The sequence below is a fragment of the Magnolia sinica genome, chromosome 16, assembly GCF_029962835.1.
Source record: "Magnolia sinica isolate HGM2019 chromosome 16, MsV1, whole genome shotgun sequence".
Taxonomy (NCBI): domain Eukaryota; kingdom Viridiplantae; phylum Streptophyta; class Magnoliopsida; order Magnoliales; family Magnoliaceae; genus Magnolia; species Magnolia sinica.
Window position 1 is genome coordinate 62,349,300 of NC_080588.1, and position 22,052 is coordinate 62,371,351.

At 39.8% G+C, this 22,052-nt stretch overlaps 1 protein-coding gene and 1 long non-coding RNA gene across 2 annotated transcripts; both read left to right on the forward strand.

Annotated features, from left to right (window-relative positions):
* Window positions 1-654: 654 nt before the first annotated feature.
* On the forward strand, window positions 655-2,970 carry LOC131229238 (U-box domain-containing protein 30-like). Its single transcript, XM_058225137.1, has 2 exons — window positions 655-776; window positions 1,036-2,970. Exon 2 carries the CDS (start codon window positions 1,239-1,241, stop codon window positions 2,559-2,561), a length of 1,323 nt encoding a protein of 440 aa, XP_058081120.1. The 5' UTR covers window positions 655-776; window positions 1,036-1,238; the 3' UTR covers window positions 2,562-2,970.
* Window positions 2,971-16,232: 13,262 nt separating this feature from the next.
* LOC131229479 (uncharacterized) lies at window positions 16,233-18,253 on the forward strand. Its single transcript, XR_009163359.1, has 2 exons — window positions 16,233-16,474; window positions 17,976-18,253. It is a non-coding gene; the product is annotated as an uncharacterized LOC131229479 (long non-coding RNA).
* The last annotated feature ends 3,799 nt before the right edge of the window (window positions 18,254-22,052 follow it).

A 22,052-nucleotide genomic window follows, 5' to 3' on the forward strand; every position in this document is an offset into this window, starting at 1 on the left:
GATTTACCTCATTTTTCAGCTCATGGGTTAAAATGATATGAAAAAAAATAAAATGAATGGATGATTTAAATAAAAAACACATACATCATGGTAGGGCGTAGCATCGTCCCAACTTGTAGTGTCAGTAGGCAATCCACGTCTCATTTTGATGAACATTCAATAGCTAAAAATGAAATTTTTTTTTTATCGAGCGGTCATATTTCAATGATGACGTGTCGCAATTTTGACGGTCCATATCAGTGTATATGAAATTAAGTGACGTTTATGGCGGACGCACTTGGGAGTTAAAAGGCAACTTCTGGTCTACCACTTTTGAAGGAACGCCTCCTTTGCAGATGGAACTTACCCTGACCTTTTGCACATTGACAAATATATCCTGGGCTTGCTAACGGACGAAATTCTAGTCACAAAGACCGAGGACACAGCTGTCATTATCTCAAAAGGTAAGAGTCTCTCTTCTCTTTCAAACTCCCTTTGCTTTCCTCCGTTTTACCGGCTATTAATGCTAAAATAACAAGGCAACCGGGAGATTACGGCGACAGGTGACATGACTGCACGTGCTGTCCGCAAGCCGAGGGGCTGATTGACAGGCTTTAACCGGTCAACTCCCGGTCACCCGGTATTTTCTAGAAAAAGACGCCTCTTTTCTCACAGGCCTTTCTGCTTCTCCACAAGAAAAAGGCAGAGAGAGAGAGAGAGAGAGAGAGAGAGAGAGCGAGCGAGCGTTGAAGCTGAGATTTTGCTAGTTTTGGGAGAGTCTTCTCTCCCTCTCTTTGGTATGATAGTTTTTCTTATTTTCCTCTGCTTTCGTCTCAATTTCATGGTTCTCCAAACTGTAGATTTCAATTTCTAGCTGTTTGGGTTTTATTCTGTGTTCTCTCAAAACCCCATTTTTGGGTTCTTGATTTCCTGTAGTTATATATATATATTTTTTGGAGTCCTGGGTACTGTAGATTTGGGCATTTCCTCACTTTTTCTGATCTGGGTCTGATGATTTCACCTTTTCTGAGACTTGGGTCTTTGGTTTTTGAGCAGTAGATTGTGTGTTTATGATATCTGCGATGATGGTTTTAGCTCTTTTGACTGAAGAAAGAGAGATCAGATAAAGCAGAAAAGAGGGGAAATCTATCATTTTCTCCGTTAGAGAGTCGTTTTGGGCAAATGTCATGAGCGTTGCAGGGTTTTTCTTGTTGTGAAATCAAAAGGGTCTCTCTTTTTTTCAAGGGTTTTTGAGAAAAATGCCATTGTTTCTGTTGCCTGCTTGGAGGAAAGATGGAGAAGGTAGGTTCGAGGGTGGTGTGCATGCTCTGGATCTTGAAATTTCTGCTAAAGATGGGATTTTGGGATGTGGGTTGGAGAAATTGGATCTGAAGAAGATGATTGATGAGCTTGATTTGTCTGATGTACCGTCCGTTTTCATCTGTCCCATCTCCTTAGAGCCTATGCAAGATCCTGTGACTCTTTGTACAGGCCAGACCTATGAGAAATCCAACATACTCAAATGGTTCTCACTGGGCCACCTCACATGCCCCACCACCATGCAAGAGCTCTGGGACGATTCGATCACGCCCAACAAGACGCTCTACCATCTGATCTACAGCTGGTTTTCTCAGCGGTATGTGCAGATGAAGAAACGGTCAGAGGATGTTCAAGGCAGGGTGATTGAGCTTCTAGAGACTCTTAAGAAGGTCAAGGGCCAGGCTAGAATTCAAGCACTGAAGGAGCTCCAGCAGGTTGTCGTTGCCCACGCATCCGCAAAGAAGACCGTCGTTGATCAAGGTGGGGTTGCTTTGATTTCATCTCTGTTGGGCCCTTTCACGTCCCATGCTGTCGGGTCCGAAGTGATTGGTATTTTGGTGAATTTGACACTTGATTCGGAATCAAAGACGAATTTGATGCAGCCTGTGAAGATCTCGCTGTTGGTGGACATGTTAAATGAAGGGACCGTTGAGACCAAGATCAATTGCACAAGGCTGATTGAAATGTTGATGGAGGAGGAGGATTTCCGATCGGATATTGTCTCGAGTTTGAGCCTTTTGGTTGGTTTGTTGAGGCTGGTGAAAGATAGGCGGCATCCGAACGGGACATCAGCCGGTCTCACTCTTCTCAGGATGATATGCTCCTTCAAGCAAGTCAGGAACTCGGTTGTGAGCATTGGGGCTGTTTCACAGCTGGTTGAGCTCTTACCAATTTTGAATTCTGATTGCCTGGAATCCGCGCTGTTTATATTGGACGGTTTGTCGACACTGCCGGAAGGGCGGGCCGCTTTGAAAGACTGCCCCCACACAATTCCCAACATAGTGAGGCTTCTGATGCGGGTTTCAGAGAGCTGTACTCAGTATGCATTGTCGATCTTGTGGGCCGTCTGCAAGCTTGCGCCGGAGGAATGTGCTTCACTTGCTGTGGAGGCAGGTCTGGCCGCGAAGCTTCTGCTTGTTATACAGAGTGGTTGCAATCCCGTCTTGAAACAGCGGTCTGCAGAGCTCTTGAAGCTATGTAGTCTGAATTACACAGCTACCATTTTCATTTCTAAGTGCAAGCTCACAAGAACGATCCAATGAAGGAAGAATGTTATTACTTGGGTCTTTCTCCCATCATCATTGGCAGTGAAGGAGATGGCAGGGTCTGTCCAATTCGAGATGAATCATGAATGGGGGAGAGTTTGAGCTGATCAACGATCATACATTGCCCACCCAGTTGGCCCATCTCGCAAGGTATTCAGCTCGGTTCACCTGTGCATACTAAAACCTGTAATTCTCTGTCCTACTGATTTGCATACATGAAAAGCCATGATAATGTAGATTTAGAGGCTCCTTTTACAGTGATGTGAAATTCTGCGGTGGATTTGTGTCCACTGCCCGATGCCGCTGGTGGGGTCCACAGAAGTTTTCTCAATAAGCCTGCGAATTGCAAATCTGGGCCATTTTTGTTCTGCTTAAGAAAACTAAAAAAAGGAACTCCCTTTTCTCAGATGAATCTACATTGATATGATCTTGCTTGAGCATGTAAATTTAGAGATCGAAATGAATGTGAACTTTCAGCAGGAAAAAAGAAATCTTTGGGAGAAAATGCAGGGAATGTTGCATGCAATTTAGCTCGAAATTCAATTGCAAGTGTTCTGTATTGAATCTTCATCCCTTTTGTTTCTCTTTTGATTGCGCTATTCCCGTTGGTTCCAATCCAGTCCCGATTTCGAATGGGTGGGATGGCCATTCCCCACCATTGTAGAAATATAAGAGCCATTGAATTTACATCCATGTGTTGCATTTCAATAGAAAGATCCATTCATGCCATTCTTCAGCTTGTGTTCTAAATTGTATGTTTGGGTTTCTAAACTGCTCAACTTCAGAATGGTCACTTGATATGATGCTTGGTTAGCTGTACAGATTGGGCCCACCTTTCAGTGGTCCATTCCAAATCATCTGGTGGACCCCATTATAAGATTGGCCATTTCCCAATTCTCCTCCATCAATGCAAATGTGAAGCTTTTCTGTCATTTGGGTTGGATTTTCTTTCAGTGTGGCAGTTTTTCCAGATGAATGGCCTGATTGTTAGGTTGTCCATGGCCCAAACATCTCCATCAGATGATCTTGAATGTTAAATTGGTGGCTGTCAATGGATAATCTAGTCAACAGTAGCTGATCATGGGGAAGAATGCCAATCTTTTATTCTCCTTAATGTGGCCATCTTGACCGTCCAATTGACGGCCTGCAAATGAATGGTGTGATTGACAGCTTCTGATCAGCAATATGATGGGTGGTGGATTCTCTAGTGCTGATGATTTTTGTGAGGACAGGGGGCCCTCCCAGATGAATGGCCAAGATTACAGAGATGATTTGACCCAATATCAACTTAGACACCACTATATTTTTCATTTCTTTTTAGTAATTAATTATTAGAGAAAAAAGAGATCCATGTAGAAATGGTGTTTTTGCTATTTCTTGATTGACCATTTGGCAAAGTGGTCATCATCACCGTACATTTCTTTTGAATGATTTGAGGACAAGACTCGTGTCATTTCCTCATCTCTTAGTCTTAAAACCAGTACTGAGAGACATGAGAAGAAGGGCATTGACCACTAAAAGTAAAATGAGTAGAATCTGATACTCTGGCTGAGTATGTCCGTCCATACGCCTGCACACTGGCACTGTGCATGTGGCTCACATGTACACATCAATCCACGCTGGCCGAATTCTGGAGCCACTCTAGATGGTGTGCATCACATAATTGGTATTTTTCTTTGGTTGGATTTGATTTTTGACATTTTCTTTTAAATCCAGCTGTCCATTTGATTGTTCGCTACTGGACAGTTAGGACCATCCTTCCAATTTGGACACAACTAGATGGTTATGATTGCTCCCCACCTAAACGGGCGCGATTTGGATGGTTTGGATTGATGTAAAGCATTTGCCACCGACCTTGATATAGTGACAGGGAGTGACTGTGCGCACACATGTGCACACAGCTTTCGTACCCAACCGTAAAAATTGTGGGCCCCACTTTACACAGGACATGGCCCTGAAATCAGATGGTTGCATGATCCTAAGCGCTGCTCGGTGGTCACTTGTACGTTGAATTTGGACCTTTTGTTTGAGGAAACTAGAATTTCTATTGAGAGAAACCTGGGGGTTGTTTGGTGTTCACTCCCCAAGTATAGGGTTGTGATGTAGTAATAAACTCGATGAGATCGAGGTCAAATCCCAAGGAACTGATACATGTACGTTATCTGAAACTAAGTAGAACGAGAGCTAGATTAAAATGAAATCTAAATCGAATGATTTTTTGAGGAATAATAGTGAAATACTAATCTAAAACTTAAGGAATTCAGAGGAAGGAAACTAGGAATTCAGAGGATCCACTTTTAGATATCAGAGAGATCTTATACCTGCATCAAGAATCATGGAAATTAAACTGAACTTACTTGATTTAGTTCTCACGAGATGAAAAGTATATGAATTAGAATGGATTCCATTACCAAACCATGCCCAGGAGACAAAACAAATAACAGAATTAAACCAATTACCAACCAATCAACAATGCATGAAGGTTAGGAAGGGTACCGTCATCTGACTATGCCCATGAGACGATGGTGAACAACAGGGCTTCCTGACGTCATAAACATCAAAAAGGAAAAGGAAATATTCAAAGCCATTGCATACCCATTGTAATTTCAGTCACAACAGACCGTTAAAGACTAAAAAAACATTCCTTTAATAATCAACTAAAATCAAATTCAGTTCATAAATTTAAATTAAAAGCATTAAATAGAGTGTCCCATCTCGCTACATGCTTCACTTCTTAGCCCTAGCTAAGAGGTTTTAGCCTGATATAATCAAATTAAAATCCCTTAACATAAAAAGTAATAAAAGAAAGGAGAAAAGAAAAACCCTACCAGACGTAGCCAGCCCACGTTCTCTCTCTGCCTCTGCTCACGTCCAGCCCAAGCCGTCAATCCCTATCCTTCCTCCCCCCTCCCTCTCTCTTCTCTCTTCTATTTTATACACGTCAGGGGCCACTTGCGTGCGTAGCCTTTACGCACAGAAGAAAAAGGTGCGGAGGTTTTACGCACTGTAACAAAAAGTGCGAAATAGAACTTACGCTGGATACTTGGTGGGGCCATGCTTGGTGTTACTTAACAAATCCAGTCCGTTCATTGGATTGTGCACGGAAAACCAGCTGGACCTGATCGATTTTGGATCCGATTCGTGGTGGTTCACGAATAATCTTAATTCACCGTCAGTCATTTATTTGGATGATCGAGGACTAATCTTTTGTGGTTTCCTAAATGTGTTACCTAGGTTAGGGAGAGAGGGACCTTGGGCTCTTAATGGACGGTCCAGATCCAACCGATGAAGTACAGTGGCGGCCCACAAGATTCGGCGGCACGCTCTGTTGCGAAACAGAGCCTGCGCGTTTTAGTACTATGATGGTCGGTGGACCCACGATTGATGTTAGTTAAAAAATCCACACCGATCATTGAACTTTACTCAAAAAACCATTTGGAATTGGCTAGTTTTTTATTAGAATCGGTGTGGCCCATGTCGTTTTTTATTTCGCTGTCCATTCTGCGATTGACGGTGCTCTTACATGCTTACATTTGCATGAGTCCGAAGAGAAAGCTTGGAGATGGTCACTACCCTCTGGAGCAGATGAACGGCTCAGATCACTCAAAGGAGCAAGGGGTGGGCTCCACTGAGTGAAATCGGCGGACCCACGTCCGCCGCTGGGAGCGAAATCCGATTTTGAGAAGAAGAGTCGGTCAGCGCTTGCTGACCGACTTTTGGATATTTGGTGAACGCCCGGTGCACCTCCATAACTTACACATGCACTACATGTATAGGTCCTGCAGAGATGTTTGTGAGAAATCTACTCCGTCCATCCATTCTGCCATATCATTTAAGGCGTTGAGTCAAGAATTGAGGCATATCCAGATGTCATGTGGGCCCAAAATCGACGGTTTATGGGCTGATCTATCCGTTGGGCCACTTCTACTGGGATCCAATGGCTGAAATTTGACGTATACGGTTAATTTATGGTCCTCAGGCCATGTATGGAGTTTCGAGCTGAACGCATGGTGGGAACCCTGTGATCTTGCATTCTGGACGATTTTTGGGCCACTTGAGCTTCAGTTTCCTGATTTTCTCGGATCTTTGGTGTGTAAATTCTTCGATCTCGGTCCCCTGGGGTCCGTCCCTTCCCTTGGTGAATTCTAAGCGTTAAATACTAACTTTTAGCACCCTGTTTCGGTCCAAGTTCGCAACTTCACCCTACATCACAAACATGATTAAATCAAGCCATTAAACAGTATTATGTTCGTAAATCTATGCAATAACTAGGGTCAGATATGCAATAATTGACCCTTAACATTTGGCACCGCTTAAAATCTTGAATTTTTGGACAGTTGAGTATTTAGATTCAAGATAAATTTATAAAATTTACTTTTACATATAAAAATAATGGGTTACTTTTATAAGCCCCGAAAGCTTGAAATTCTTTATTTTTTTGGGAATAGGCTTCGTTCAATGCCCGTTGTATGCTGCACTTATAGGTCATGTTCAAAATTTTGAGAGCATTTAAATCTTTTTATTACGTCACTATACCAAAATGGTTCTAAGAATATGAGAGTTAAAATCTAAGCTCTCAAATATAGATATTGAAAATCCATATCATTAAGAGTTGTTGTGGGTAAAATTGAATTGACTCGTCGAATGCTAATAAAACAAAGGGATCATAGGAAACTCTCTAAAGAATGGCGAAGTATTGACCTAATTTCAGATGCCGACCTCGACCTCGAAATAGAAATATTCAGAGAAAATCTTATAGCATATAAAGATAAAATCGATCCGACGAGATTATAATCGAAAATCATGACGATCGAGATAAAGTTGGAGATATTCTTAAAATTATAGTCTAACTCTAGTACAGGCACTCCATCATATCTTCAAAACAAGCAAAACGCACAAGTCGGTCCTTACTCTTACTCCGGTGGTAGACTCTCAGGAGTTTCAACACCTGGTTGAGGGTTCGAGTACCTATAGGTGGTGAAATTCCACTAAGATGTGAGTGTGTGGTGGTGTGTGTGCATGTTTTGTTTTTTTTTTGTTTTTTTTTTGGTTTTTTTTTTAAAATTTAAAGAAGCAAAACATACAAGTGATTGAGAGATTTTATAAACAGGCTCCTACCTCAAAAAAATCATCAGCCTTTTGTCTGCTCAATCATGGCTAAAGGAAGAAAGTGAGCTTTGGTCATCATTATTGCGTCAATCCTCACACTAGATGAGCAACTTGAGAAATCGCCTTCGGAACATGATACTACTCTATTTCATCAGTGACCTCGAGTAGGCCCTGTAATAGAGCGGGTGTGTTTGCAATAAATGAGATTTGGGAGTATATAAAAATAAATGAGATTTGAGGTGTGCTTGAATGAAAATAAATGCTTTGAAATAAAATGATGTAAATATGCCTACGGATGAAATCTTCTTTACTAGAGAAGACAGACTTTGAAATTCAAGATTTTGAAAATCTTTATCATTGAAGAGAATTGAAAATGTAAGATTTTAAATCCACGAATATAAATCAAAGTTTTAATTGTCCCTCCAAATTGAGCTCTTAGATACTTTGATAGAGCACAATACTCCATACCGCGGCATATAAATTTTGGCACATAAATACTTATACCTAAAACTACCGTTTCTAAGGAGGGACCATTATAGATGGGCCACTGCCCAAATAAAAAAGGTTCCAATTCCTTCACAGTTTGCAATGAATGACAAGCAAGCACTTCGAAATTACTTAGAAACTCCAAACATGCAAACAATTAAATGAAATCAGAGTTTATAAAAAACAAGTTCATGAACTATAATGTAAAATTATTAATTATCTGACTACGTGGTTGGTAAAAATTAATCGAATTATTAAGAAAAAAAATATTGAGTGGTCGGTTGCGATAAATAAGTTTCATTGAATCAAAGGCCATGATTATTCAACCAATATCACTGTAGGACTGTTAATCCTAACTGTTTGATCTTTAATTTTTAATTTTTAATTTAATTTAAGAAGGTAGTCAATGGTGTAGATTCAAGAAAGAAAGACATTCATTCACAAGCAGCCAGGGTCATTTAATTAATCTGATTTTAGGCCCATGGTCCATCTACACAGAGCGCCCAACTAAGCCACGTGTACACTTTCTGTACGTGCATGAGCAGCAACCAGCCTACTCTGTGAGATCATGAAAGCTGGTCTAAGACGGAAACGGATTAGCTACTCCCCCAGCCACTAGCCCGGTGGCTGGTGGTCGGTGCTCTGTGGGTCCCACCATGATGTATGTGTTTCATCCATGCTGTTCATCCATTTTTACAGATCATTTTATGGCTGGGTCCTAAAAGTGAGAGAGACATAAGCATCATGTGGACCACACCATAGGAAAACAATAATGATTGGATATTCACCATTAAAATCCTCCCTAGGCCCAATGTACGGTTTATTTGACATCCAATATGTTGATTAGATCATACATACCTAGATGAAGGAAAAAAACAAAGATCATCTTGATTCAAAACTTTTATGGTCCCCAAAATTTTTTTAATGGTCAACATTCATTCAAAACTGTTTCCTGTAATGTGGTCCAATTGAAATTGGGATATACCTCAGTTTTTCTCTGATATCCTAAAATAATCTATAAAAATAGATGGACGGCATGGATGAAACACATACATCATGGCGGGGTCCACAGAGCACCGACCATCAGCCATTGGCTGGTGGCAGGGAGAGTAGCGAATCCGTTTCCCAGACCCCACGGAGGTGCAGTCACTTCACGGAGCCTTTGATGCCATGTACTGCTTTCCTTCTTTAGTTTTCTCTTTACTTAAAGCGGTAAAGACCGGTCTAACCTTCCCTTGAAAGCTGGAATAAAGGTTCTTACTAATAGCTGGCACGTGCATTGCACGTGGGGGTTTTCATGTGATAGGTTAGGCTGCCTTTTCAGGCATGGGGACCATCGTGCCTCCGCGTCCTTTCGCAAGCGTGGTATACGTTATCTAAATACAATAACCGTTCTTTTGGTTGGTCAAATCACGATGTGACCATAGACAATCTTGACCCTTTAATTCTCAGCATACTGGTGGATTTTAGACCTGTCCAGAGCTTGGAATAGGCAGGGCTCTGAGGGACCCCATTGTGATGTATGGTTTTATCCACACCGTCTATCCATTTTTCTATATTATTTTAGTTTATAATCTGAAAAATGAGTAAGATTCAATGTTCAGGTGTACCACACAGCAGGGATTTATTGCCTACTCTAAAAAGTTTTTTAAGAGCTGCAGAAGTCTTGATCTATGGTGGTATTTGTGTTTTGCCTTCATTCAAGTCTACGTGACCTTACGAACAGGTTCGATGGCAAATAAACATATCAGTGGACACTAAGAAGGTTACAATGCTAGAGTGTAACCATTTTGCTATATTATTTATGGATTTATCTACACCGTCTAACCATTTTGCTACATTATTTTAGGCTATAATCCAAATTATGAAGTAGATCCAATGCTCGAGTGTACCACACGGTGGGGATTTAACGCCTGCTGTTAAAAGTTTCTTAAGAGCAGCAGAAGTCTTGATATATGGTTTTATGTGTTTTGCCTTCATTCAAGTTTATGTGACCTTATGAACGGGTTCGATGGCAAATAAAAATATCGAGGGGCACTAAGAATGTTTCAAGGAAGTTTTAATGGTGGGCATTATTATCTCTATTGCTTCCTGTGGTGTGGTCCACTTGAGCCCTGGATTTGCATCGTTTTTTTGATTTGTATCCTAAAATAATATGGAAAATGGATGGACAGTGTGGATGAAATCCATACATCATGGTGGGCCACTCAAACCCTTGTTCTGAACTCATGAAAGGCAGGGGTTGTATATATACCCAATAGTCAGCCAGTTTATTTCACTAATTACTAACGTAATATAAAGAAAATGTATAATAATTATAAATTATTTTACTTATTTTTGATATTTTATGTGGATTCCTCGTTTGGCTTATTTGTGATAAAATTATAATGATCTCCAATTATGTTTTGGCTCAACCCTGTCAAATTATGATGATTGCATTTTTATATTATTCTAATATCTAGTATTCCCTAAAAAAAAATATAAAAATAAAATAAAAAATCAATGATATAATTGGATTGGACACTTTTACATTAATGCCATAAAAATGTGCCATGATTACAAAATATTTTACCTATCTTTTAAGTATATATTTTAAAATAAAACCCGCGGTAGTTTTCTTTGCAAAACAAACAAACACTTAAAAAAGAAAAACCAATAATGGCAATATCCATTGATAAAAGGTCAGTTTACGGGATAAAATAATCTGATTGATGTATTTTATTTATTTATTTATTTTATATTTATGGCTAATCAGTAGTATAGTTGTTTTGATGGATGGTCAGGATCATCATGAAATTCACTGCATGGGTATAGTACATGACCTGAAGGCATGGAAATGACATACTCATGACAGGAGGTTTGCTGACCTGTGACTTTGGGTCACTTACGAATCTACCATAAGTTCCAGCTGTGGGACCACCTGTGACTTATGTGTGGAATCCAGACTATATATCTGTCACTTCACCTTCCATTTCAAGAATCATTATTCAAAAGTCGGGCCACACATACCTCAGTGAGAAATGTATCATTACACCAAAAATCTGTATAAATATCTGGTGTGGCCCACCTGAGTTTTGGAATGGTATTAATTTCCTTTTTTTCATGGTCTTGCTCACATGATGAATGGGGTGGATGGTACACACACGGTGGACCCCACCTTCCATCCGGAAGTGTCCATGGCAGGTTCCACCCTTCCCATTTGTCCTCCGTTTTCACTTTGGTGTGGCCCACCTGAGTTATTGATCAGTATGAACTTTTTAGGCCGAACATGGGGGAGAGGCATCGAATGGGTGGTTTCGACAGCACTCGAACATCAGGATGAGGACCTTACATATGTTCTAAAGAATGTGATCATTTTTATTTAATTCGATTGCCTTGATTACCTTGAAGTCATTTTATGGGTAGGATTCATATCTAGTTCTAAATCCGAATGGCTGGTAAAATCCATCTAAGGGCCTGTTTGGGAGCATGGTTTTTGAAACCCCTGGATTTGGAATCCCATGGATTTAAAATCCTTTTATTGTGTTTGGCACCTTAGATTGGGAATACTCTTTAATCCAAAAGTAGTTACACATGATATATTTATAGGGGTTTGAATTTAATTACTAAATCAACTTTAATGTATTTAATTAGTGAAAGTATGTAATTAATGTTTGACACAATGGTTGTAATAAGTCCGCTGAGATATATACTTTAGCCAAAAATGATGAAATTCCAAGTCTCGGATGGGCCATAAACACAAGATCGTGTTCAAGTGACTAACCGATGATTTTTAACTATTGATTTACATGGATAATATTTGAACGGCATTGATCATCATATTAAAATAATTATAGTGATGCAATTGATAATCCAATTGTTTTGGTATATCATTAGTAGGCCATGTGCCCAATGAATTAATAGTCTAGTGACACACATGTTACGCACAACTCATGCAAGGGTTTTAAATGTAATCACAGCTTTCACTGTAGATTTCAAACCTTTGAAACCCCCCTATTTGAAACCTGGTTACTTCATAATGCCAAATAACAAGGGGATTTGAAATCCCCTCAAATCCCCCAAATCCATGGTGCCAATCGACCCATAAGAGTACTCAAGTCCAGGGCGGGTTGGATCTGGCCCACTTCTAGACTATCTACACCTGACCCCCTTGATAATCAGGTTTGTACTATGGACCCTTAGCTTGACTTGCTGCATCCATCTTCCAGAACCACATCAACCTATGATTTGTTTGGGTCAAATGACCCATGGGACTCAAATAAATCCGAACCATTTACACCCCTTGTTGATCGTCAAAATAAGTGGGTCCCTCTCGAATTACGGGACCCACCTATGCATCCTATTGATACCCAAAGAAACATGGCCAAATCCTATGAGAAGTCAGATCAACCGACTACTTCGACGGTCCAAATGAAAAGTCAGGATTGTCCCACTGAGGGGAGCTTTGGGGTGTGGTCCATCCACAGGTGGGGCAAAAGACCGATGATGTTGATTTATGAGCTATCGGCTTTGCTTGAAAGTGAATCAGGTTTTACCAGGGTAACACCTTGGCGTGTTTCCCTAACTTTGGGGCCCACCTTGATGTATGTGTATATCCACTCCGTTCATCAGTTTTTCCAGCTCATTTTAGAGCATGGTGCTAAAAAATAAGGACTCCCAAATCTCAAGTCGACCACACGACATGAAACAATGATCATTGAACTCTCATCATTAAAAAATTCCTAGGGTATCTGTAATATTTACTTTTCATCCAACCTGTTGATAAGGTCACAAATTCCTTGATGAAGGGAAAATAGAAATATCATCTTGATCCAAAACGTTTATGGCCCACGATAATTTTTTAATCGTCAATGACCACTGTTTCCTGTGGTGTGGTCAGATTTAGATCTGCTTCATTTTTTTGTACCAAGACATAAAATGATCTGGAAAAACTGATGGATAGCGTGGATATATAACCCATACATCAAGGTGGGCCACACGGTCAGGGAAATACCCAATACCTGGGTAACACCTGCTCCGCTCCTTCTAACACTCGAAATCTGAGCATATACTGTCAAGGTTTGTTTGGTTAGAGTTTTAAACGACAATCCTCCCTTTACTTTTAAAAAGATAACCTCAATTTTCTACACAACACGCCTTTTCACGCCGTTGTTGTTGAAGAAAGATAATAAATTAACTACATGAAAGCTCATTTATCCTCACCTAATCGGGTATCCGTGGACCATTTAATATGTAACACTGTTCTGAGTAATGTCATTAGCATCAAAAATGATTTTTTTTTTCTTTTTTAATTCAAGCTAAATCCATTGTTCTTCTTCAAGATCTCTCATATACGTTTGAATGATAGATGGGGAAAAGAAAATGACCATGTCCTTGTGATCTATTAAAAGTTATATGAATATCTTGGAAAGGACAATGGTTAAAAAGTAAGAGTTGAAAAGGAAAATGCACAGGAAATATGTGGAAGAAAGAATCTAACTACACATGTTTGTTTTAGTACACATGATTTTCATGAAAACTTGAAAAGGACAATGGTTAAAAAGTGAGAGTTGTTTCTCACAAAAATAGAAAATATCTATTTCTATGTTTTTTTTTTTTTTGAAAGGAAATGAAAATCACTTTTTTATTTTCTTTTTCTTTTCTTTTCTTTTTCATTTTCTTTTTTGGAAGAAAATAGTGAAAAGAGAAATCGATTTCCACAGTTGCTTTGTTTTCAAATAGTGGAAAACAATTTCATTTTTACAATAGAAAGTAAGATTCCAAAAATCCAAACAGCTAGGTTGGTTTGTTGCAGAAGAGACCACATGAGAAGTGATTAGTAGTAAATGAAAGATGGTGGAACATGTGTGAGATAAGGGTAATTCTGTTAACTTTTCTTGTAATCTAATTAATTGTCATAATTCCATAGTAAAGATTATGAAATGCATACATATACAAAGATATCAACTAAAAATCTACAAACTAGAAGTGGGGTTAGCCACATACCTTGAGTCAAACCAATCCAATAATTTACTGCACACATTTAAGCAGTCAGACTTGATGATAGACGGCTTTGATTGCCGTTCCACACATCCCTACACATAGATGCCCTTAACTCACCTTCCCCAAATTCTCTCCAAGTGTGTTCTTAGAATAGTGTAGTCCCACACGTTTTGAACTTGGATCGAGAGAGCCTAAAGTTTTCTTAATGTGAAGTTTCCTTCTATGATTGGGCTTTGAAATTTAGAATCCAAAATTTCTGAGAACCCAAAGGTCATATGCATGAGCGTGCGCATGTATTGTGTGTGTGTGTGTGTGTGTGGAGCCATACAAAAGACACTCTAGTACATTTATCAGGTGAGTGCCAAGATTATGGCATTTTCTTGACCTCAACATTATATTGATCTCCTCATGTAGAACGAAATTGAAGGCTAAAAGAAAGTTGACCAACAGTCTTTTACTCAGTGTAAATGTGTGGCCTACCTCTTTAGTGGACCATATTGATTTTTGGCTCATAGCATGTATCGGGTGCACATAAAAGAAAAAAAGAAAAAAAGAAAAAAAATCAATAGATGGTCAGTAGCCTGACTCAATCCAAGTGTGACCTACCTAATGATTGGATTACCTAATTTTTGAGACATGTGATATTCATGGTGGAGCTTATATTTTAAATAGATTAGATATCCAACAACAATGTCAGGATGCTAAGTTAACTAGCAATAAGCTTATATTATATTGATTAGTTCTTTATCCAAAGATCTGACTAGTTTAGTGTGTAGGCACGTTGCCGGCCATTTTTTTTTTAACCCATTCAATCTTACTCATAGGGACCTCACAAATGTGTGGCGGTGATCAAATCTCTACTATAATACTACCTAAGTAACATTTGGCCAATTTTGCCCCTCGACGACTTTCAGAGAGGGGCACTAACTATTGAGTTTAAAATGAAAACTAAATGTGATCTTTTTAATTAAGGACATTTTTGTTATTTCATTCTTTCAGGCATGTAGCCCACTCCACATCTCCTACCTGTTGTGTTTAACCTGCATCGATGACATAGATTAGGGATGCTTACCATGATGATTGTGTGACATTTGCTCTATATATTTATATAGTTGGCTCCTATTTCGTTGGTTAAAAAATATAATATATTTAAAACTCGAGTGGACCACAACATTAGATAAAGCGAGATCAAATAGTTCTTTTCTCTTGCTCCTCTCATTTAGCCATCCCTTTTGACCTCCACATCTCCCTCCTTTCCTTTCTCCCCTTATCAAGTTCATTTGCTTTGTATGCACCATACTTCCTACTTTGTATTAACCTCAAAAACTCTGATAAATTCAAGAGAAAGGAAACGAATACCATTGCCCATGGTCCAAATCTAAATGTATAAATACCATTGCCCATGGTTCTAGATGCAATCCATTCATCAGATGGATATGAATATTTCTCCCTGCTAAATGGATCAGATTTATTTTTGACCTGATGGACGGTTTGGACATTACACCTATTGGGCACCCTAGCATATATAATGCCGTCTACATGACTTGTCCTGAGTCGTTGGCACACATCACTACTGGTATCTACACCCAAAACATGTATATATTCTCTCTATTAGAAGGTGGGACATTGTCTGCTAATGGTGGGCCCCTACCTTTGCATGGAACGTTTGCAGACTGTGCAAAAGGACTGAAAAGTGTCTTCTACTTGGAAGTTAGTGGTGAGTTATTTGATACTCTGGCAGGGTAGGATGCTTGATGCTCTAGCAATTGTATGCATGGTGTTCAATAATTAAACTGATGTCACCCACTGTCAATAATTCAGTCCCAAAATCATATTCGTTGAAGCAGGACCATTTGATATTTTTCATTTTTTAGCTGTTTATTACATGTCCACTGATCTAATAGTCAGATATTCAAATAAGAATAATTTTCGGTCCATGATACATCTAAACTAGAACCCATAATTTGGAGAGATTAATTTAAATTACTTAAACGCCTTGTTTGCAATTTGTAAGTGCAAGCGTATATATCGTGCATCACGCCCTGCCAGAGTATTAAAGTTTTTCTCATTTCCAACACAGGCCCAGTACGGACGCGGATTTCCTGAAAGGCTTTCTCAGGAAGTTCCTACCCGGGATGCTAAGTGGGGCCCACCGTGATGTTTTTAATAAATCCACTCCGTTCATCTGTTTTTCCGGATCATTTTATGACAAGAGACTAAAAATCAGGTGGACCCAAAACTCAAAGCAGCCATACATAAGGAAAAACTAGGGAAAGAGTTTCCTACCGTTGAAATCTTCATGCGCTCCATATGCCATCCAAACCGTTTCTAAGGTAATTCCTACTCTAGTACTAGTCAGCCGGATGGGAATGCAAATGCATGTTGGGAACCGTTGAAGAGGTGTGTCCCACCATGAATAGGCCATGGCTTATGAGTTGTCACAAATCATCCTGCCAAATGGGTCATTGTACAGATAATATCATAAGATGATCAATAGTTTAAAATCAAGTCCACTTTTTCAATGGTTAGGATAATATTTAATGAAATATGGACCGTCCATGGTCTATTCATGGTGGGCCTACCTGCTGAGCTGGCTCCTACACTGATCCATGTGGCTCAGATGGTAGATTACAGTTCCAGTACAGTGGTCCAAGGACTACCTTCCTTTTTCCCTATTCTTGATAAGGGAAAGATTCCAAATAATTAGCTTCCATGCACATACATCCACTGTTTGGGAATTTTAGGTTTTGGTTCTCATGTTTCAAAATAATGAGAAAATTCCAACCAACTCCCTTTCATAGAGGTTCATCTGTCCAACTTTCTAGATGGCACTCACATGCCTTGAAGACTTATGTTCGGATGGGCCCCACCCAAAGACATACCACATCATGGAGAACGATGGATGGAACAGAGGAAATAGATCTGTGGTGGATATAGCCCAGTGAACTGGGAGCGGATTAGGTATGGCCTCGTCTACATCTGACACGGTGCAGCCTTGACTGTGGGTCCCACCTTGATGTATATGTTGCATATCCACACTGTCCATCCGTTTTTAGAGAACATTTTAAATCATAATAGAAAAAATAAATCAGATTCAAATGTCTGGTGGACCACACCAGAGAAAACAGTGGTGATTGAACTTCCACCATTAAAACTTCCTCGGTCCCATTGTAATGCTCAAATTAATGTTTATTGTCCATCCAACCTTTTGAAAAGGTTTCAAAGACTTTGATGAATGGAAAAAGATGACTGTAAGCTTAATTGAAATTTTAGTGGCCTACAGTAAGTTTTTCATGATCGATCACCAATGCTTCCTGTGGTGTGGTCCACTTAGTTTTTAAACGACTTGACCTAATGTCGAGACTATGCCATAAATGTTCTTCTAAAACGGATGGACGGTGTGGATATACAATACATGAATTAAGATAGGATTTTTACGGTCAAGGCCGAACGGTGTTGGGTGAGGCCGGATCCGCACTTAATCCGTTCCCTGTGAACTAGGGTACAGACGAAATTCTACGCTAATTCGCGAATCTGTGGTCATCAGGTAGGGTACGATCGTACAATACAATGTACCATATTTGGGAAAGATCTGGACCGTCCATCAGGACAAACCCACAAGTATTATGCGTTGGTCTAAACTTTAGGCAGGTGATTCATCGTCTACACTAGCCATTTATGGAAAAAAAAATCAGATGGACTATACGTGTATTGGCTATAACAACAAGGACTCGCCTGTTGTAGATTTGGGGTAAGAGCACAATAACGATTGGGCCCACCTAATCAATGGAATGGATCTCACATATATATGCCACGTTTTCACCTAATGTGTAGGGATGAAGATGCGCGAGTGGGCCTAGCAATCGAGAGTGACGGAAGAGTCAACGAGGAACATGGCAATGGTCACAATTCCAACTGCCCTACCACCAAAAATTTGAAAGAGACTCGTTTGTTGGAATGTATTTGACTGATTGCATCAGCATCACTCTCGTCCATTCATTGTATCAGTCATTTATCAACCACCACAATCTCTTCATTTTGAAGGAGAGATATTTTAAATTTTCAAAATGAGAACTGATCACGTACAGGACCCTGTACTATTATTTGTGGTACATGGCTTTTATATTCATTGGATTCATTAATTGGGGAGATATTGGATCCAACGGCTAAAAACAGCCGTGCGCTCATGTAGGTTACAAATATTACGATGGTTTGATCTGCTTCTATTTTGGGCTCATGCCTTAAATTTGGCCAAATGGGAGAACGGCATGATTTTAAAATAAATATATTTTGGTGGGCGCAAGGTAAGGACTGGACCGTCTAGGTGATGTATGAGTCTAATCCATGCTATCCATCTGATTTACCAGCTAATTTTAAGACATGAGCCCAAAATTGAAGCATATCCAAACCTCAACTGCACCAGACCATAGGAAACTGTGTGAATTAAATGCCTACCGTTGAAAACTCCTTGGAGCCACGGAGTTTTTGGATCAGGTTGATGTTTTTGTTTTACCTTCGTCCATTTCGGTGTGAGCTGAATAATTTGGATGACAAATAAATATTATTGTGGGCCCTAGAAAGGTTATAAAGGCGGATGTCATTATCCTCTATAGGATAATTTCTTGTGCTGTGGTCCACTTGAACTTGGAAAATGCTTCAATTTTAGGCTCATGCCCTAAAATGAGCTGTAAAAATGATGGATGGCGTGGATAAGACACATAGACCCACAGTGGGCACCACAGGGTTTACTAAGTACCCAGTCTATCTCTGGTGGGGAGGCATGGTTGTCCTGGGTTGATCAAACCACTAGGGTGCGCCAACGGGTTGATCATGATTGTTTGGAGGGCCTGAGCTACACCCATATCAGTTAGCTTTGGATTGGAGCAAGTGCAATCTTAGCCGTTGGATCACATGGGCAGGTGCGTGGCCGTTGAGTTTGACCAAATAAACATATTTCAAGAGTTCAAAAGAGACCCATATAGTGTCTGCAAAAACCCAGCCTCAGGTCATCTACGATCATTACGATTTACTCTATATATACATCTTCTGTCCTCTCAGGTCCATCTCACTTATCCATTAATTAGCCCTCCTGAAATTACCACACCATGATGTTTGTGTTCCATCCACACTGTTCATCCATTTTAACAGCTCATTTTAGCGCATGAGCTTAAAAATGAGGTAGATCAAAATCTTAGGTGGACCACACCACGGGAAACAATTTGTGCTTTCCCTTCATCTAGGTCTTTGTGACATAAGCTATAGGTTGGATCGCAAAATAAACATTACAGTGGGCCGTAGGAAGTTTTTAATAGTAGCTATTCAATCACCACTCACCACTGTTTTCTCATAGTATGATCCACTTAATATTAGGTTTTCCCTCATTTTTAAGTTAATGTCTTAAAATAATGATTCAAAATGGAGTAGTCTTCCAAGTAGAATTATTGTTTACTCTCTTGTAAACCAATTCCCTCATTATTAGAAGAAAATGTAGCTTTAAAGATACCAAGGACTAGATTGTTTTTCTAATTTTGTGTGTAATTATAAATAATTGAGGTATTATTATCTTTTAGAAGGTATTTATTAATACAGAAATTACAGTACAAAAATCGGTATTCAAATGTAATTAAAAAAATATATAGTAAATAATATAATGTTTTATTGTAAAACTATCATGGTGGTTCACAACACTCTAAGCACAGTCAAATTACACTTATCAATAGTAAATTACCTGCACAAGTAATCATTACCCATTCGTAGCCATTACATATAGAGATAGAGACCCATTTGTAGTTATTACACTGCCTTTTGCAGTGTGGTTCACTTGATCTTTAGATCTATTTTATTCTTTGGCTCAAGCCTTAAGATGAGCTCACGTACCTCGTGATGGGACTTGCAGAACTTGGTGACGTCAAGACACCAGCCAGGTTGGTGGTGTGTGGTACACTAGCCAATCTGCTTCCGTTTCTAAATGCCCATAGCTGGATTTACCGTACATGGATGATGATGAGATTCATCCAATTCTCAAAGTGTGGTTAGATGCAATAGCTACACGCCAAAGAACAATCAAAGCTCACATCCATTAAATCAGGAGAACACTCTCACACACTTAACTGCAATTACAGCCATCAATGTGGTGGGCCTACATCTGTGATAGGCCTCTTTGGCTAGTCCTATTCAAAAGTTTGATTTTGCATGCATGACCCCACCACATTGATAGCCATAAATACCGTAGATTTCATCTATACTAGGTCGTGGACGCTATTTAAATCTACAACTGTCAGTTGACTTCACAGCCCCAAAATTTCGTTGGGCCAACATCAGCCAGGCTTGTGCTGCACCTCTAATCCATTGGCCTAGTCCAGGAATAAGGTAAGGCCCAGTAGATAAGTGGGCCAGACCGATTCGGCTTTGGCTTTACGTTGGGCCACATAGGCTATATTTCAGTTTCAAAACGAATGGGTCAGACTCAGGCTTATCTGGGCTTGGTCCAAGTGAGGATTGTTGGCAGCCCTACTTTCAGTCCTTATGTGTTAACCATGCAATGCTACTCGTGGTTAGGAGTGCACACGGTTTGGTTCGATTTAGTTCTGGGGTGAAACCAGAACCGAACCTTCCCAACGGTTCTAGGAAAACTAGAACCGGAACCGTACTGTTTGCACCCTAGAACCGAATCGAACCGGACAGTAAAAAAACCGGTTCGGTTCCGATTCAGCTCTACAGTTCTGGGCTTTTTATAATCCAGTCCAATTACATGGTTTGTTTTTATAATCCACCTCAATTACATGGTTTTTTAAAAAATATATATATAATCCAGTCTAATTGTGCAGTTCTTGAGAGACAGAGACCACCAAAGAGGGAGAGAATAAAGAAAGAATAGGATATATATATATATATATATATATATATATATATATATATATATATATATATATATATATATATATATATATATATATATATATATATATATATATATGTTTTAAAAAAATTAAAATTAAATTATTTAATGACTGAGGGTCCGGATCTAGGTTTGGATCCAAGATTCGGTTCTACGGTCTGGTTTACGGTCCGGTTCGGTTCTACATAACCCCAAGCTGAGAACCGGACTAAACTAACCAGTTCTTTGATTTTTGAAATTTGACCGATGCCCGTTAGAACTGGACCAAACTCTGCGGTCTGGTCAGTTCCGGTCTGGTTTACCGGTTCCACCATTCCATATGCACACCACCTACTCGTGGTCACCAAACCCAGAAGCCTCAAACATGATAACTGAAAGATGTGTGCAATATCTAGGCCGTCATAAGGAGGGCCCCACCTTTAGTGTGCCCTAGTCCTACAATTAGGCTGGGCCCTCATCATATGAGATATGTACGTGATTTGAATAGATTGTAAGAAACAAACAAAATTATCCGAGTTCCACTTTGTGTTGCCCACCTGATCTGTGAAATGGCCTTACCATTGAAGGTGGGCCCACCTAATGAATGGTGGAATCTTGCAACACATGCCACTTTGGCACGTGTTTGGATTGTGGGTATACCTCTTTTCTCTTGGGATAAATTGCAACCTGAGTCCAAGTCATTGCAATGGACTGTGTCGCAACTGCGGGTCTTGGGCGGGGCTGTGGCTGAGCCCAGCTCGCTTTTGGTTGCATTGGGCTGAAACTAGATTAATGTGGATTGGAACTGGGTCTAAGTTATAGGCCCGTAGCTAACTGGGCTGAACCTGGGCTAACCAGTGGTGTAAATGGACTTAGCTGGGCTAGACAAGATGATACTTCTCCAAGCGTGGCACGTGAGTTTCATATCCAACTCGAGTCCTGTGCATACCTATACGTCCAGCCCTATGTCGAACACGTGCCGAAGGCCAACTCACAGGCCTTTAGCCTCAGTACAAATCCATCCCAAAGCAGGT